General features: G+C 37.7%; 1 protein-coding gene across 1 annotated transcript in view; it reads left to right on the top strand.

Moving 5' to 3' along the window:
• The window catches only part of SYNE1 (spectrin repeat containing nuclear envelope protein 1), a 354,454-nt gene that overhangs the window by 206,554 nt on the left and 133,328 nt on the right, over window positions 1–14,572 (top strand). Inside the window, exons 77-85 of the mRNA XM_067465989.1 lie at window positions 198–463; window positions 973–3,133; window positions 4,323–4,660; window positions 5,595–5,739; window positions 6,810–7,028; window positions 9,781–10,043; window positions 10,623–10,788; window positions 12,314–12,469; window positions 13,289–13,441. Coding sequence (XP_067322090.1) covers window positions 198–463; window positions 973–3,133; window positions 4,323–4,660; window positions 5,595–5,739; window positions 6,810–7,028; window positions 9,781–10,043; window positions 10,623–10,788; window positions 12,314–12,469; window positions 13,289–13,441 — 3,867 coding nt within the window. The remainder of the gene's footprint in view (window positions 1–197; window positions 464–972; window positions 3,134–4,322; window positions 4,661–5,594; window positions 5,740–6,809; window positions 7,029–9,780; window positions 10,044–10,622; window positions 10,789–12,313; window positions 12,470–13,288; window positions 13,442–14,572) is intronic.

The raw sequence follows: 14,572 nt of genomic DNA on the forward strand, positions 1-14,572 counted from the left end.
AAATCTTGATATCTCATGAAAGGCAAATGTAGATCTGTCTTCTTTATGTTTCTGTAAATCTGTCTTCTTTATGTCTCTGTGATGGAACCTAAGTGAAATACATCAAAACATTTATTTTAATGTGTTTTAAATTACAGTTAAAACATAGTTAGATAAAATATTTATTGCTGTTTTCCCCTTCATGTTATCTCATTTAGGAATTTAGCCAAAAACTGCAATCTAAGCAAACTGCTTTAACAGCTTTAACTGAAAAAGTGAGCAAACTAACCCAAGGGCAAGAGTCGCCAGAGCACAAAGAAGTGGGGCACCTGAGTAACCATTGGTTGGAACTTTGCCTTCAGACCAGCAATGTGCTCCTACACAGAGAGGAAGATCTTCAAAGGACAAAAGATTATCATGATCGCTTAAATATAGTAGAAGTCTTTTTGGAAAAGTTCACACAGGAATGGGACCACTTGGCAAGGTAAGGAAACGTTGACCCACTGGGCAGTCTCTCCACACCATAGTTTCTGGTTCATTATTCTTAAATACATTAAATATATAACAGTAATGTTTTGGTGATGTTGCTGTCAGTTTTTTGAAGTGTTATTTAGTAAAAAGGCAGAATGTAAACAAAAAAAATGAAATAGTAAGGACTATATCTGGTGATGAGCAATCCCCTTCTTTCCTTCCTGCCCACAAAGCTCTTTCTTTCTTTCTTTCTTTCTTTCTTTCCCTCCTTCCTGCCTACACAGCTCACACTGCTGATGGCAAATTGTTCTGTGGTTTTACAAAAATCTAAAGGCAGTGTGTGACTTGAGAAATAAAAATATCCTCTAACTCAGAATCTGATGAAGTAGATTGAATCTACAAAAGCTTATGCTTCCAACTTCTTTCTTTTAGTATCAAGTGTGCAACAAAATCTCTTCCCATATTTACCCTATCTTGATGTAAATTAATGTTTGCATTATTCGTTCTCTATTTCATCAACAGGTCAGATGCTGAAAGTACAGCTACACATCTTGAATCTTTGAGAAAGTTAGCATTGGCTCTTCAGGAGAGACGGTTTGCTCTTGAAGACTTAAAAGAACAGAAACAGAAAATGATAGAACATCTAAAACTGGATGACACAGAATTGGTAAAAGAGCAGTCAGGACATTTTGAGCAACGTTGGATTCAGTTGGAGGACCTTATTAAGAGGAAAATACAGCTATCTGTCACCACTTTAGAAGAGCTGAACATGGTGCAGTCTAAACTCCAGGAACTTATGGAATGGGCAGAAGAGCAGCAGCCTAACATCTCTGAAGCTCTGAAACACAGTCCACCCCCTGAGTTAGCCCAAAATTTCCTTATGGATCATCTCACCATTTGCAGTGAAGTGGAAGCCAAGCAGCTTGTTTTGAAAGGACTCATAAAGGATGCAGATAGAGTGATGACTAATTTAGGGCTTAATGAAAGACAGATGCTCCAGAAATGTCTGTCAGAGGCCCAGAACCATGTGGACTGCCTTAGTGAACTCGTTGGGCAGAGGAGGAAACACTTGAATAAGACGTTATCTGAAAGGACTCAGTTCCTTCTGGCAGCCTTTCAGGCCATGAATCAAATCCAACAACATGAGAGAAAATTGAAGTTCCATGATCATATCTGTTTGTTACCAGATGATGTGAGAAAGCAAATCAGGACCTGTAAGAGTGCACAAGTGAGCCTTAAGGCCTACCAGAGTGAGATCTCTGGACTGTGGTCTCAAGGGCGGGATCTAATGAAGGACACAACAGAACAAGAAAAGAGTGAGGTTTTGAATAAACTTCAAGAGCTGCAGAACACATATGATGCTATTTTAGAAAAATGTAGCCAGCGATTAATAGAACTGGAGAAACATATGGTTTCTAGGAAATACTTCAAGGAGGATTTAGATAAAGCGTGCCACTGGGTAAAGCAATCTGATATTGTTTCATTCCCAGAAATCAATTTAATGAATAGCAATTCTGAACTTTACTCTCAGCTAGCGAAGTATAATCACATTCTTGAGCAATTCCCTGAATATGAAAACCTCTTGCTGACATTGCAAAAAGATGGCCAAGAGATTTTACCATCTCTTAATGAAATGGATCGTTCCTATCTTGAGGAAAAACTTAGTGCCTTACCTCAACAATTCAATGTAATAATTGCTCTGGCTAAAGAGAAATTCTGCAAAGTTCAAGAAGCAATTTTTGCCCGCAAAGAATATGCATCATTAATTGAATTGACAACAAAGGCACTATCTGAATTGGAAGATCAGCTTCTGAGTATGCATAAGACTCCTTCTACTCTTTTAGCTGAAGAAGTGGTTTCACTTCAGCAGGATTACAGAAATGTCTTAACTGAAGTTGTAAACCTTGGTGCTGCAGTAGATGAATTAAACCAGAAGAAGGAAGCATTTCGAAGCACTGGGCAACCATGGTTACCAGAAGAGATGCTTCAACTCACCACTCTGTATCAAAGACTAAAAAGGCAAATAGAACAGAAAGTTAACCAGTTTGATGATATGATGGAAGCCTATCAGGAGCATGAGAAAATGTGTAAGCAGCTGGAAATACAGCTAAATTCTATAAAGGAGGATCAAACAAAATTGAATAAAAAAACATTGCCAGCAGAGGAAAAGTTGAAAATGTATCACTCTTTGGCTGGAAATCTTCAAGATGCTGGAATCCTTTTGAAACGCCTTGCAGAACATCTTGAGATGCTTTCTTCCCAGCTTGACCCATGTGTTCATGAAGAAGCAAATAATCAGGTGCGAATCTGGCAAGATATGATGAAAACATTACATACTGCCATTGGTGATACTGTGATGGAGTGTGAAAACAGGCTGGTGCAAAGCATAGATTTTCAAACAGAAATCTGTCGTTCACTTGAGTGGCTCAGGCACATTAAAGAAGAATTAAATGACCCCTTGAACATAGATTTAAAACTGAATGATATTCAAGAAGAGATCCGCAAAGTTCAGATCCAGCAGGAAGAAGTCCAGTCCAGCCTGAGGATCATGAGAGCACTAAGCAATAAAGAAAAGGAGAAATACACGAAAGCTAAAGAGCTGATACCCACTGACTTAGAAAACAGTCTTGCTGAGCTCTCCGAATTAGATGAGGAAGTCCAAGAAGCAGTGTTCAAGAGACAGGTCAGTGCAACTTGTATTCCTAATTATGTTGAAACTAAAATTGAAAAAAAAAACCAATTAAAATACTACATGTTGTATAGAAGCTGTGGCCAAACTGCTTCGGTCTGATATAGATATGGCAGTTGATGTAACCTTAAACAGCAGCTAATTAATGTAAAAAATTACCCATTTGTAACCTGAGTACATTAGATCTATACCTAGTGAACAGAAAATATAACTTAAAATTGGAGTAACATTATTTATATACTTAAGAAAAATCAATGTTACACAAAGAAAAATACTACCTTTTCCTTAAAGAATATAAGTGCATCACATGGATTGTCTATGTGACAATCCCAAACATTTTCTGAAAAGTATTTCTCCCATGTTTTATTATTTATTGTTTAAAACATTTATATTCCACCCTTCTCACCCCGAAGGGGACTCGGGGTAGAGCACAACATATATACAGCAAACATTCAATGCCGGAACATTAAAATAAACTATAAGCATACATAAACACTAAAATCAGCAATCTTCACATTAAATCAACTGTTTTCTGAGTTATCTGGCTCCTGGGAACTTGTACCCTTAATTTTTCCTCTAATTTTGCTTTGCTTTGTACTATTATTTATTGTTTAAATAAGTTCAAAACCTTCCACAAAGACAGGTGAGATTACCAATATAGGGGCTTCTGATAAATACGCTATAAATCATACCACAAAATGGTTTTAAATTTCTTAGAGAAGTAATTTGTTATAATTTTTGTAAGAAGTAAATTTTCTCCCATAAAATATTCATTAGTAGTAATGCAATTCTGATTTGCAAAGTCTGTGCCTCTGTTACAATGGAACATGACACTGTGACCATGGATATCCATGGAATGTTTCAGTATCTCAGCTACCCTTTCCCATAGAAACTTCATGTGTAAATCAGCCGCACATTAAAAAAAGTTTCCATTTACACACACCTATTGAATTCAGTTAGATGAACATTTAACCAGCACCCATTTGGATAACCTGCTAGCATAGTTTCCTGATGCAACATATTGGAACTGAAGAAAGATTCCACTTTCAATATTCACAGCAGATATCAAACCTGCTGAATTAGTAGAACTTCCCTAGTTTTGTATGCTACAGTGTTCTGAGTGCAGGTAATTTGTATGTATTGGTGATTCTATGCATTATTTTCCTTATCTGTTTTCTTTTAGGAGAAATTGATCCAATTGCATAGTATGTGTCAAAGATATTACCATGTTACTCAGACTGCTAGTGACTGGCTTGAAGATGCCCAAGAATTGCTACAGTTAGCACGAAATGGGCTTGATATGGAGAACTCTGAAGAAAATCTAAGGGACCACATAGATTTTTTTAGTACTAATAAACAATTTCAAGTCCATTTGGAAGAACTGTGGTCACTCGTATCTGACATGGAACCATTTATACAAGCCACAGGAAAAGAAGAACTAATTAAGAATGTGAAGGCTTTAGAAGGGAAGGAGAAAGAATCAGAACAAGAAGCACAATCCCAGAATGAGTTACTACAAAGGTACTCGCTTTAGGGTTTTGAGTGGGGTTTTTTTAATGTTTGGAAATCATATTGGACAAATAATCTCACTTGGGAATGATCAAATAACATGCCAAATCTGGCAATAGGTTGCTGAGTGATCTGCAAAAACAACAGCAAGATGTTTGCTTGCTACCAATAGCTTAACAACAACAAAAGCTGGAATGGACCAAACATTTTTTTATTTAAAAAATGCTGCCATAGCTGGTCTTCTACATATTTTCTCATGTTTTTCTTTTTTTATTTGCTTTGGTGTTTTGATTTGTTTTAAAAGGAGAATAAGAGCACTCATGAGAAGGTCGCCACGATACAGAGGAGGATCCCTAGGATGGCTGTGACTGCGCAGTCAGAATTCCTTGGGACTTCCCAAACCTCCAAGATGGTTTAGGAAGTCCCAATCAGGTCACCATGCAGGGCTGACTCACCATCTGCAACACTGGATTGCCACTACATTAATGGTTAGTGTAGAAGGCCCTAAGTTCAAGAGCCAGTGGTGAATTTTGGTATTCACAATAAACAGAATTGGTGCTTTCCTGTATCTCCCCTCTCAGATTAGCCCTGTAAGGCCACTGGGAAATTCTTTGTAGGGAGAATTCCGGAGAAGAGTGAGATTTGGAGTGCTGGTAGATGCAAGATAAATCCTCAAGATTTTATTTTAAAACTAAATTATTAGAACAATTATTATTAGAATAATCACAAACTTAATGTGAGCAAAAGGAAGCACCACTGACATCAATAGAAGACTGTATGGTTAATATATCTCATATGATTCCATGGGTTATAAAAACTATAAACTTGTTAGGATTGTTTATTTGGAATTTAATATATGAGCCTATTTACTGCAGGTAAGAAAATCCACATTTTTTTCATATATGATGCTTAGTCACATTTTCTTGCTGATCTTTGATTTTTCAAGATGTGCTTCCCAGTGGCAAGAATACCAGATAGCAAGGCAGGATGTCATTGACCTGATGAATGAATCTGAGAAGAAATTGTCTGAATTTTCTGTAGCAAAAGCTACTTCTATACTTGAAGCGGAAGAAAAATTGATCTCACATAAGGTAAAGCTTCTGAAAATACAATAATTTTATCCTGCAAATCCACAGACTTTTCTTAATCACTTTTGCTCAGTGTTGAATACATTTCATCTGTCTCCTCTCAGATATCCAAAGAGTTTAGTAATTTGCAAAGTTGCAGAAGTGTTTTCAGAATTATCTAAATCAGTTCCCATTTAAAAAAGCTCTGCACTTTAGCTGAACAAAAGATTGAGATCTCTTAAAAATAATACACTATGTTAGCATGAGCAATGTGGTTTTAATTCTCCCCACACCAGAATTACTCATATTTACTTGACTCTAATGCGCCATCGAATCTAATGCACACCTCTATGCATACTTTGAGATATCATGCAATTGTGGCCCAAGTCTAAACACAGAATTCATTTATATTCTGTATATACCTTCTATACACGTAGTTTAAAGATTATTTTATATACATTTTGAAAAATTAGTTAATGAAACCATATTTGTGTACATTGGATCATTGGAAAAGCAAAGGTCTCAATATCTTAGTCACTCATGTGGAGAACTTTGGATTTTGGAGTATTTTGGAATTCTAGATAAGAGATGCTCTGGATAAGAGGTGCTCAATCTGTATATCAAATCAGGAATAACATAGTCTAGCATGAATAATACACATTATATGGATAGTAAAAGGTATTTTATCAGAAAAAATAAAATGCAGAAAATAGCTGTATTTTAATATAAATAACATTTTATATATACAGGCAGCCCCCACAACAATATCCTTGCTGTGCAAACAAGGATTGTCAACACAACTTCAGTGTAGAAATCTTTTCACCATGATAACTTTTTCAGGAGTGAATTTCCCTTCCTGGGGGCAGATTTCTCTCACTTCCTGTTGTCTCACCCCCGCTCTTAACCAAGATTAATTCAGATGTTTGTAATTTGAGGACTGTCTGTTAAATTACAAAGGACAATTGTTCGATTTTATGAATGAAATGTGATTTGGACACCTATAACATCCATTTCAGGAATAATATAATGAATTTTCTACTAAATGGTATATAACCCATTATAAAAGGGGAAACTTATTTTCTTTGCTCGCTCAGTCACTGGTGTCTACTGTGAACTCTTTCCATGAGAAAATTACTTCATTGGAGGAAAAAGCATGCCACCTCGAGAAAATGGGGAATGATGCTAGCAAGGCAACCATAAGCAGGTCCATGACAACTGTGTGGCAGCGCTGGACAAGGCTCCGAAGTATTTCCCAAGAACAAGAGAGGATTTTGGATGAATCAATGCAGAAATGGAATGAATTTAATGCTAAGGTATATTAATCAGCTTTATTTAATCAGTTTAAATATTAGCCATGCAATGTATGTATATGTTGAACTTATGGTGTTCACGTTCACTTTTTTAATTTGGGATCCTGTTGGTGTTCAATTTAACTATACAACTGCATGATCTTTGAAGTAAATGCAACCGACAGGAATCCAGTCCTCTCTCCCATCCCTACCAGCTGGGTTTGGGGCAGGAGTGGGACCCAGAGGAGTGTCTTGCTTGATGAATGCAGTGACGGGGTAGGTTCATATGAGGAGAGGCAAGTTGACGGGCAGTCTGGACCTGAACCATTTAGGACTTTAAAGGTAATGACCAGCACTTTAAATTTCTCCTGTTAGCAAACTAAGAGCCAGTGGAGCTGCCGTAACATGGGAATTGTTTGCTCCCTGTACAATTAGTAACCTGGCTGCAGATCTCTGGATCAGCTTAAGTTTCTGAGCACTCTTTAAAGGCAGCCCTATGTAGAGTGCATTGCAGTAATCCAGTTGAGATGTAACTAAGGCATGTACTACTGTGGCCAGATCTAGCATCTCAAGGTATGGGCACAGCTGGTGCACAAGTTTTAATTGTGCAAAGTCACTCCTGGCCACCACTGACACTTGGGGGTCCAGGATCAGCAATGAGTCCAGGATCACCCCCAAGCTGCATATCTGTTACTTCAGGGGAGTATAACCCCATCCAGCACAGGGTTGCATCCTAACCCTGGTCTGCTTTATGACTGATCAGGAGCACGTCCGTCATGTCAGGATTTAATTTCAATCAGTTCATTCTCTTCCAGTCCATTACTGTTGACAGAAAAATGTTCAGGCATCCTTGGCATTTGGTGGAAAGGAGTAATATTGTTAGGTGTCATCTGCATAAATATGACACTGAGCTCCAAAACTCTGGATGATGTCTCCCAGTGGTTTCCTGTAGATGTCAAATAGCATGGGCGACAGAATATATCCCTGAGGGACCCCACAGGCCACTGGCCAGGGGGTCGAACAGGAGTCACGCAGCACCACCTTTTGGATTCGGTGCTTCAGAAAGAAACAAAGCCACTGCAAAACAGTGCCTCATAATCCCATCCCAGCCAGACGACTCAGAAGGATACCTTGGTTGATGGTATCAAAAACCGTTGAAAGGTCCATGAGAACCAACAGGGACACATTCCCCCATCTAGCTCTCTTCATAGATTGTCCACCAAGACGACCAATGCCATTTCAGTTCTGTAACCAGGTCTGAAACCAAATTGAAATGGATGCAGATAATTCGTTTATTCAAAGAGTCTTTGGAGCTGAGAGGCCACCACCTTCTCTAAAACCTTACACAAAAAGGGGAGATTTGAAACTGGCCGGTAGTTGTTGAGTGGGATCCAGTGCTGGTTTCTTTAAAGAGGTTTTACTACAGCCTCCTTAAGGCTAATTGGCATTGAGCCTTGTTCCAAGGAGGCATTCACCAGCATCTTCACACACACTGCCAGTCCTCCTCTGGCCTGTTTAATTAGCCATGAAGGGCAAAGGTCCAGGGAACAGGTGGCCATTTTCATTTCTCCCACAATCTTGTCCACATCATCAGGCAAAATAGATTGAAAAGAATCCTACAAAATAGGACCAGCAGTTACCTGGGTTACATCTATCCTTTCAGAAAAAATCTCGCCAAGGGACCTCATCTCATAGATGAGGTCCTGCAGAGAAAATTGCCAGCTCCTGTGGCAAATCAGAGGGGCAGTGGGGCAATCCCGGTGCCTCGCCTCCACCACAGCAATGCTTTTCCATCACACATGGGAAAGTGCTGCAGCTTCCCGCTGTCGTGGCCCCGTTGTTTTCTACAGAACAAGGGAAACCTCCTTTGTTCCAAGGGAAGCATCCTACCATGCTGTCAGGATGCTTCTTGCACAAAGCCCTGCCGGAAGTTGCTGTACATTGTGTCATGGCATCTGGTCGGGTCAGTGGAGGAAACATCCTGGCAACATGCTAAGACACTGATTTCACATTGTGTGATGAGGTTGCATGACTTTAGAGTTAATCAGCCCACTGCTGTTGCATGTTTTTAACATTTCTACATGGAAATAAATCCCATAGATTTTTATGACTTTTACTTATAATAAATAATGCATCTTATATACTTATACATCTTGCTAGTTGTGAATGCTGGAATCATGACATGAAAATATTATTTAAAAAGTTAGAGTCGTTCATATATTATGTTTTTAAGTATATTCCTAAAATGTCCTAATTGAATAGGCACAAAAATATACATGTAATAAACTTTAAAAGATTATGCAACCCCCCAAAAATATTGGTGTCTTGATATTTAGGCCTGTGGGTTGTCTGGAATGTGGAATCAGAAAATTGCATTGGACAGAGTGCATCAGCTCTAGTTTCTTAGCTATGGTTAACATGGTTTTCTATGAGCGTGCAGATGGCAATTAGTAGATGGCATATTTTCTGTATATCAAAAAACTAGAGTTTATTAAGGGGAAATTGGTGCCATTTTTGGAATTCACCGGTCGAATATGCAGAGAAATAGATCTAACATTTGAAGCACTGAAATATTTGTTGTCCAGTGTTATCAAATGTATCTGACAGCAAAACCAAGTTTTGTGCTATGGAATTGATGCATTTGAGCACACTATAACTATATCTAGCACGTCAAGAGTTATATCATATTTAACATTTAATATTTAAGCAATATTTAATATTGAAGAATCCAATAGATGGCATTTTTAATTTTCCTTATTTCTATTCTTTTATTTAGATGCAAAAGGCAACTGACACTCTTGATCAGCTGCAAGACCGCTTACCAGAAGGCTCAGTAGAAAAGGCCTCAAAGAATGAACTCCTGGATCTTCTAGATTATCACAGTAATTTCAGCCTGGAACTGGAACAGCAATTGTCATCCCTTGGACTGCTCAAGCAGCATGCTTTTAGCATGCTCAGGGATATAGAAGTATCTTCTGGATCTCAAGAGCAAATGCCCATCATGCAAGAAATCAAAGCAATGCAAGACAGATGCCATAAGTAAGTAAATAGGAATATTGAAATAAAGATAATATATTGGATGCAAACAGAACAACTTCTAATATTCAGTCCTCTAGGAATAGAAACGGGAATGTTAGAGGAATCCAGAAGCAGAAATCTTCAAACTAGATTGGATGGTGTTGATGTATCTCATTATTTCTTTTCCCCCAGTTGTTAATTTCCCAACTCCAGTTTTCCCCACGCCCAAAACAATTTCTCCAGCGGATTAAGGGATCCCCCCTCCCCCCAGTATGAGGAGGTCAAAATAGGGAATGTTTCCACAGGTTGAAAAGAAGCTGAATTCAACTTATTTGCTGTGTATTATACTTGTACATATCTGTCTCATTACGAAACATAATAGCTTAAACTATGCATTGACTTTGTCACCATAGGTGATAAAATGTTATTGATGTAATTGATTATTGGAGCCTACTTAATTTATATATATATATATAAAATGCAAGATATGCATGTATGTATCTGTAATATACATTTTTGATTGTTCTGGAAGATGTAAGTGATACTTATTAATGTTCCAAAAGTTTTATCATTGCAAATTATTCTTTAAAATTATTTTAGCATGCAGCAAAAAGTTAAAAGAAGTGGAAAAGTTGTTAAACAAGAATTGAAGGAACGCAAAGAGGTTGAAAGTGAGATTAATAAAGTCAAGTCTTGGATCCAGGAAGCCAAAGAATATTTATTGAAGCCTACAACAGAAATAAATACTCAGATTGAGGAACTGCAGGTATGTAAGACATATAGCTGTCTACTGAACATTAGCATGCCATCCACCTTATAAGTCTGCAAAGGATGATGAGGTCTGTCTTTTGCAAAGTATGTGAGTGATCATTGTAATATTACTCTGTAATGTTTTGTAACAAACTAGTATTCATGCTAGATAAGCATGCCCTTCCTACAGATTGAAAATTCTTAATGCATTTTATATGGTTTTAATCTGTTTGATTGATATGTATTTTAATTGCTATATGTTTGGATAGCTTTATATTTTGATTAGATGTGTTTTATTGTTTACCTGTGCAGCACTGAATTTTTTCTGGATTTGTAAGCTGCCCTGAATCCCCTCCGGGGTTGAGAAAGGTGGGGTTAATAATAATAATAATAATAATAATAATAATAATAATAATAAACATTCCAGTCCCAAGAAAGGGAATACCAAGGATCATAATTTAATTTCCCATGCAAGCAAAATGAGGCTAAAAGCCTACAACAGAGACTTTTATCATATGGGGAGTAGTAAATGCCAGAGGTCCAAGCTGGGTTCAGGAAAGGAAGAGGAAGTAGGGATCATATTGCAAACATACATCCAATAATGGAGTACACAAAATAATTTAAAAAGAAAAGTTATTTTTCGGGATTAAAAACTCCTGTTAATTACCAGGAGTCCCTTTGTATTAAAAAGACTATCAGCTTCAGATCCAGGATTAGAATTTGTTTTCCTTGTGTAGACATGGCTTCAGTCATTAATCAAAATGGAGCCTGCAGTCAAGAATTCAGAAAAAGACTAGGACTTGGATGGCCAGCTATGAAGGAACTAGAAAAGATCTTGAAGTGCCGAGTTACATTATTGAATCTTGAAGTTATGATTTCTATGTGTGGTTGTGAATTCTCAATAGTAAAGAAATTTTATAAAAAGAAAATCAACTCTTTTGAAATGTGGTTCTAGAGATGAGTTGTACAGACAGCGTAGACTTCTAAAAAGACAAATGAGTCCTGCAGAAAATCAACCCTGAACTTTCATGGAAGCCAGTGAAAACATTCATCTGAGACTGTCATCCTTCAGCCACATCATGAGAAGATATAATTCACTAGAAAAGACAATAATGCTTGACAAGATAGAAGGCAGTTGAGGGGTGGGGAGAGACAGCATTCTAGATGTAGACTGAGCCAGGTCGAAGTCTGCGAGACCTGAGTCGGGCTATTGATGATGGGGGACTTGTAGGTCTCTTATTCACAGGATTGCCATAAGTCAGCATTGATTTGACAGCCATTAATAAGAAGGCAGGCACATTGTAAAACAGATTCACTTAAAATATGTCTAGTTTTTTGCCAATTAATCAAATTCCCTGTCCTAATCTAGGCTATATCATAACTAATATATCAATGCCACATGCCTCTGTCTTTTTTCAACAATGGTCACATTAACAGAACTGCTCTGTTTTCTAACTATGTACACATCTAGACTAAATTTGAGTTAGATGTGACACTCTAAAATATATATATGCATTCCTTTATATGTCAATATCTTTTAGGGCCTCACAAATGAAGCAACTCTTCACCGTCAGGCTGTTGAGAAAATGTCTGAACAGCAGCAAAACAAGTACTTGGGACTATATACCATTTTACCATCTGAGCTTTCTCTTCAGTTAGCAGAAGTTGGTTTGGCACTTTTAAATATACATGAACAGGTAAGAACCCTTTCAAGGTGAATGTTATAAAATCCATAAAACTAAGCGTATTAATTTGTATGAATAGGAGCAGAATGAGCATACAAGCTTGAGCATAATTCAGACTTCACTCCATTGGAGGAGACATGACTGTGCAAGAGATCCAAAGATAGCTTTACTCCAATGAAGTATATAGTGTCCTTGCCAGTCTATTTTTGTTGGCAAGGGAACTTTTGAGTGTCAAGATACCTTTTTCCTCTCTACCATGCAAATAGGCCTTGGTGCCTCAGGGTAAAACGAAGGACAGAGGAAATCTCAACTTCTGAAAATTACTGCATGCCTGGTAGCTTCACATATCTTGTTTTTTAAGTGGAAAGGATTCTAGAAAACTACTATCACATTTGGCTGAATATGGTAACAAAGCTCCCATAAGTTTGTGGAGCTCTGTAGCTCTTTTCAGCTAAATACATTTACTATTCACACCTTCACGTTTAAAGGGAAAAAATCTGGGAAGCTGCACCCTGTGTTGTGATTTCTGAGGATTACATTTACAATCATATTCAAACTCAATCTGTTGTGAAGAGTTTCTTGCCCTTCCTGAGCAGATAATGGCAGTGCATGCAAATGAGATTATTGTATTCTTCTACATTGACTGGCAGTGGCAATAAGGGTGCCAAATTAGATACTGGCCTTAAGCTGACATTGCATTCTTGTATTACATTGTAATAAATTTATATATAAATGGCTTTAAATATGGTGAATTTCTTAATGTAAATGAGTTCGTTACCCTGGTGTTCTGTAAATCAATATGTGTCATTATGTTTTTTCCCCTTTGGGTAGATTCAAGCCAAAGAAAAAGAAGCTCAGCAGAGCAAGACATTAAATCAAGAATTTGGGCAGAAGATTCAAGAAATAGCAAAAGAACTGAATTCAATTCTGTTGAAACTGAAAGAAAAGACAAGCAATATAACCCAAGCTAAAGTGGACCAAAAGGTAAATAAAATCTTTTGCATAAAACAAAATCTTACTTATTTTAACAGTATGGTGGGACCACAGACCACCATCTGTATGTAATATTTGTCTTCTGGAATCAGTTAGAAAATAGAAAGAGAAGGAATATAATTAAAGAGGAAAGAGAAGGAAGTATCACCAGTCTTCATCAGAATAGTAAAATGCTTTTTTTGTTTTTGTTTTTGGCAGGATTCATTCAGGGAAGGTTTACCAATGTCTTCTCCTTAGATTGAGAGAGAATGTGATTTGCCCAAGGTCACTTACTTGGTTTTTCATATCTGAGAGGATGTTTGTCTTTCAGGGTCTTAGACAAACATTTAAACTACTACACCATGAGTGCTAACTAATTAACGTATTTATGTGTATCATCTTTTTGGAGTAACGCAATGGATCCAATTGAAAACTTATTGTCTTGAATTATCTTGGCAATAACTGGAAATATGGGTTCACAACTGCATGAAGAAAATGGCATTTGAACTAACTAGGTAATACTCTTTGCAGCTCATTTAGTGGAACAGGGTCAGTCAGAGCTGTTTTCAGTTGTATGGTCGACCAGAGAGCTACAGGGCAATCCACCAGTTGCATGTGACATGTTACTCCAGTAACAGTGAATGGGGGGCTAGAAAGAACAGGGTGAGGTTTTCCTTCTGGTCAAGGGACAGACTATAAGCTCACCTTTTAGTACTCCCCCTTCAGTCTGTTGAAGACTTTGTTCTCATTCCGCCTCCTAGGGATATCAAAAGGATTTTCAGTTAATTATTGGCACAAGTTTTAGGTGGTTTGGCATGGGGACTGGATCCAGTTGGTCAGGAAATGGGATTTGTAAAGCGTCATCTTAAGGGACTTAGGAAGTGGGCGAGATGGGGGCATCACCCAGTTTCAGGATCAGGTGCTCATCCAACTCCCACAAGGGAACACAGTGGTATGCACCCCTGAGTTCCATATCTAGGTGCCTCTTGGAACTTCACTCCAGCAAATGTCTGGATTAATGGTAGTTTTTTGATGGCAAACAGATTGGTTAATGCCTGGATTCAGATCCATGCTGATGCAAATCGTATTTGCAGATGTAACTTTTGAATGTTGTGGCCTCTTATTCCTAAATCGTGTTGGATG

Source organism: Anolis sagrei, chromosome 1, assembly GCF_037176765.1.
Source record: "Anolis sagrei isolate rAnoSag1 chromosome 1, rAnoSag1.mat, whole genome shotgun sequence".
NCBI classification, from domain to species: Eukaryota; Metazoa; Chordata; class Lepidosauria; order Squamata; family Dactyloidae; genus Anolis; species Anolis sagrei.